This window comes from Suricata suricatta, chromosome X (genome assembly GCF_006229205.1).
Source record: "Suricata suricatta isolate VVHF042 chromosome X, meerkat_22Aug2017_6uvM2_HiC, whole genome shotgun sequence".
NCBI classification, from domain to species: Eukaryota; Metazoa; Chordata; class Mammalia; order Carnivora; family Herpestidae; genus Suricata; species Suricata suricatta.
The window spans coordinates 83,673,241-83,676,431 of record NC_043717.1 but is presented as its reverse complement, the minus strand read 5'-3'; the positions used below and the strand labels follow the sequence as shown (position 1 = coordinate 83,676,431).

At 37.5% G+C, this 3,191-nt stretch overlaps 1 protein-coding gene across 1 annotated transcript in view; it reads right to left on the bottom strand.

Annotated features, from left to right (window-relative positions):
• The window catches only part of MCTS1 (MCTS1 re-initiation and release factor), a 19,784-nt gene that overhangs the window by 9,600 nt on the left and 6,993 nt on the right, over nucleotides 1-3,191 (bottom strand). The window contains 1 exon segment of the mRNA XM_029929696.1: nucleotides 2,953-3,050. Coding sequence (XP_029785556.1) covers nucleotides 2,953-3,050 — 98 coding nt within the window.

Here is a 3,191-nt window from a genome sequence, read left to right as displayed (position 1 = left end):
GCCTGCCATCTCCAAATTTGAAAAGGCCCTTTCAGAGATTTCAGTGGAAAGTTCTTCCCCAAGGGATGAAAAATTCTCCTACTTTGTGTCAAAAATATGTTGATAGGGCCTTAAGTGAGATCAGAAAGAAATATCCTGAAATTTATTTAATTCATTATATGGATGACATTCTCTTAGCACATCAGGACAAAGCCCATCTACATGATGTTTTGGATGAATTGATTCAAACCTTATCTGTTCATGGCTTGAAGGTGGTCCCTGAAAAAATTCAAGTTGATCCACCCTACTCCTATTTAGGAAGGTTAATTGAAAACCAAACTGTGACTTTATAGCCTTTACAATTAAAGACAGAGCATTTATGTACTTTAAATGATTTTCAAAAATTATTGGGAGATATTAATTGGATTCGGCCTCTTTTGAAACTGTCTACTAAAGATCTTAGCCTCCCGTTTGAAATCTTGTATGGAGACTCCCATGCAAACTCCAAACGAGAGTTAACTCCTTTGGCCTTGGAATCCTTGTCTAAAGTTAATGAGGCTCTACAAGGAGCCATGCTTACTAGGGTTAATTATGATGAGCCCTGGTCTTTAATAATTTTACCAACTGAACACTCTCCCACCGCTTGCCTATGGCAAGAGGGAATACTAGAATGGCTCTATTTATCAGCTACTCCTAAGAAGGTTTTGGGTGATTATCCATCCTTAGTGGCACAATTAATTACTAAAGGAAGAAAGAGAAGCAGAGAATTATTTGCTCAAGAGCCAGCAGAAATTGTCCTTCCTTATTCTAAATTTCAGCTTGAGGAATTAATGCAGGGATTCACCAATTTTCAGGTTGCCATGATCGGGTACATGGGCAATCTTGGCTTCAATACACCTAAGGACCCTATATTGCAATTTGGCAAATTAAATTCTTTTATTTTTCCCACAAAAACAAAAACGAAGCCTTTAGAGGATGCCTTCTTAGCATTTACTGATGGATCCTCTAACGGCATGGCTTCTGTAATCATTTATGAAAACCCTTCTGAACCTAAAATAATTTCTTTTCAAACCAGGGAAACTTCAGCTCAGAGAGCTGAACTTGTTGCTGTTATCAGATTGTTTCAAGAAACTCCAAAGAGGTTTGATCTATTTTCAGACTCTAAATATGTGGTTGGACTCTTTCCAGCAATTGAAACTGCAACAGTTCCTGTCTACAAAACAGGAATTTCAGGTTTACTTTTAGAATTACAGGTTAAAGTACAACAATGATAGGACACATCAGAGCTCATTCTAGATTGCCTGGCCCCCTCTCTGAGGGAAATGCTTTAGCTGACTTTCACACTAAAGTTGCTTGTTTAACTATGGATCCTGTGCATGAAGCCCAAGAGTCTCATAAGATTCACCATCAAGGCTCAAAGGCTCTGAGGCTACAATTTAAGATCACACAAGATCAGGCTCGATAAATAGTTAAGAACTGTTCTTCCTGCCCACCTACTAATTCAGGGGTCTCACTTGTGGGCATTAATCCCGGAGGCTTAAAAATCCATTTGCTTGATGGCAAATGGATGTTACTCATGTTAATTCCTTTGGAAAATTGTCCTTTGTTCATGTCAAGGTGGATACCTATTCTCATGCACTTTTCACATCTGCTCAAACTGGAGAGGCTTTTAAAGATGTTCAACAACATTTATTTCAATGCTTCTCTGTATTAGGAATGCCTTTTAAAATTAAGACTGATAATGGGCCAACGTATACATCAAAGAGTTTTAAAAATCTCTGTGAACAGTTTCACATTCAATGTAATCATTAGAAGAATGATGTAATCACCTATGGTGATTGCCACCATTCACTTTGTCTTTCTTATAGATACTTCGCCGACACCAGCCCCCTACTCAGGGACCCTTAGACTCTGGTGCGTGGGCTGGTCCCCCGCACTTTTCAAACCAGGATCTAATCTAGATTCATGCAATACATTTGGGTATTTTGTCTCTGTCTTCTTTTGGTTGAGTAGGAATTAATGTCACCAAAATATTTTCATTTTAAACTTTTTCCCACTATATCAGGACTCAATTTCTCTCCATTGAGAGAGATTTTTTAACCTGATGAAATCAACAGTTAATCAAGTAATTATAAATAATCCTTTATAAATACTAAAATGATTCACCTCTTTTACGATTTGCCTTACTGCTCCAGACCTCTGCTCCACCATGAAATTCAAAATTTATCTCTTCTTACCAAAACCAAACTCATTAAGTTACCACTACCACCTACAAAGCCTTCCAGTCACTCCCTTCCTTTCTGCCTCTTGGCTAGAATGCCAGAAATATACTAGTTTGAAAAGCAGAAATTTTAACTTCACAGTTGGAAACCTCCCATGCCCCAGGATTTTATCTCTGAATTTTCTTTTGTAATATACTCAATCTGACAATGTGCCAATGTAGGTATGTAACAAACATTATTTTGGTCCATAACACCTGACCGTGGCACCCAACTAACAATAACTGGGATCCCCACAATTAGCCAGTGCTCCCCTTTATATAGAGTTAATCTCTATGAGGTGAATCTATATACAAATTTAAAGGAAGAACTCATAGCACTTAGCACAGTCTGTTAACATACATTCATGTGATGATCTAATTGTCAATCTTCCCAACTAGACTCTTAGCTTCATATGACAGGGACCACGTCTGACTTTGCTTCCCATCATATTCTCAGTACCTAGCTCAGTGCCTGACACATAGAAGTTCAATAACTATTTGCTGAATGAATGAGTGCATATTCTTTCTTGGCCTTTCTGGACTGTGTAATGAGAGAATTTGCATTTTTCAGATTTACCACAAGATGGAGATTCATTTTAGTTTTATACTCCAGATCACCTAGTATTAATAAAAAAGTAAACTACTAGAAGTCACTTTCAACACCCCTTATATCTTTCCATGTCCTCAAAGACATATTTTCTAACAAGACTTACATTTGTGAAGTAACCTTAGGGTTGGATAAAAAGGCCCTTCTCTTTGTCTACAAAACAGTAATTCTCCATTTACTGTAAGGATTTCTATATGTTCTGTAAGAACATATGTAAGAACTGTAAGACAAATGTCACAAAGCATATTTCCTTTCAAAAATGAATATGCCAAACATCCTTTAAATAATAAAAAATATGGCGGAACTTTCCAGAACGCTCGGCGAAAAGCGGAGGAGCGGCGGCTG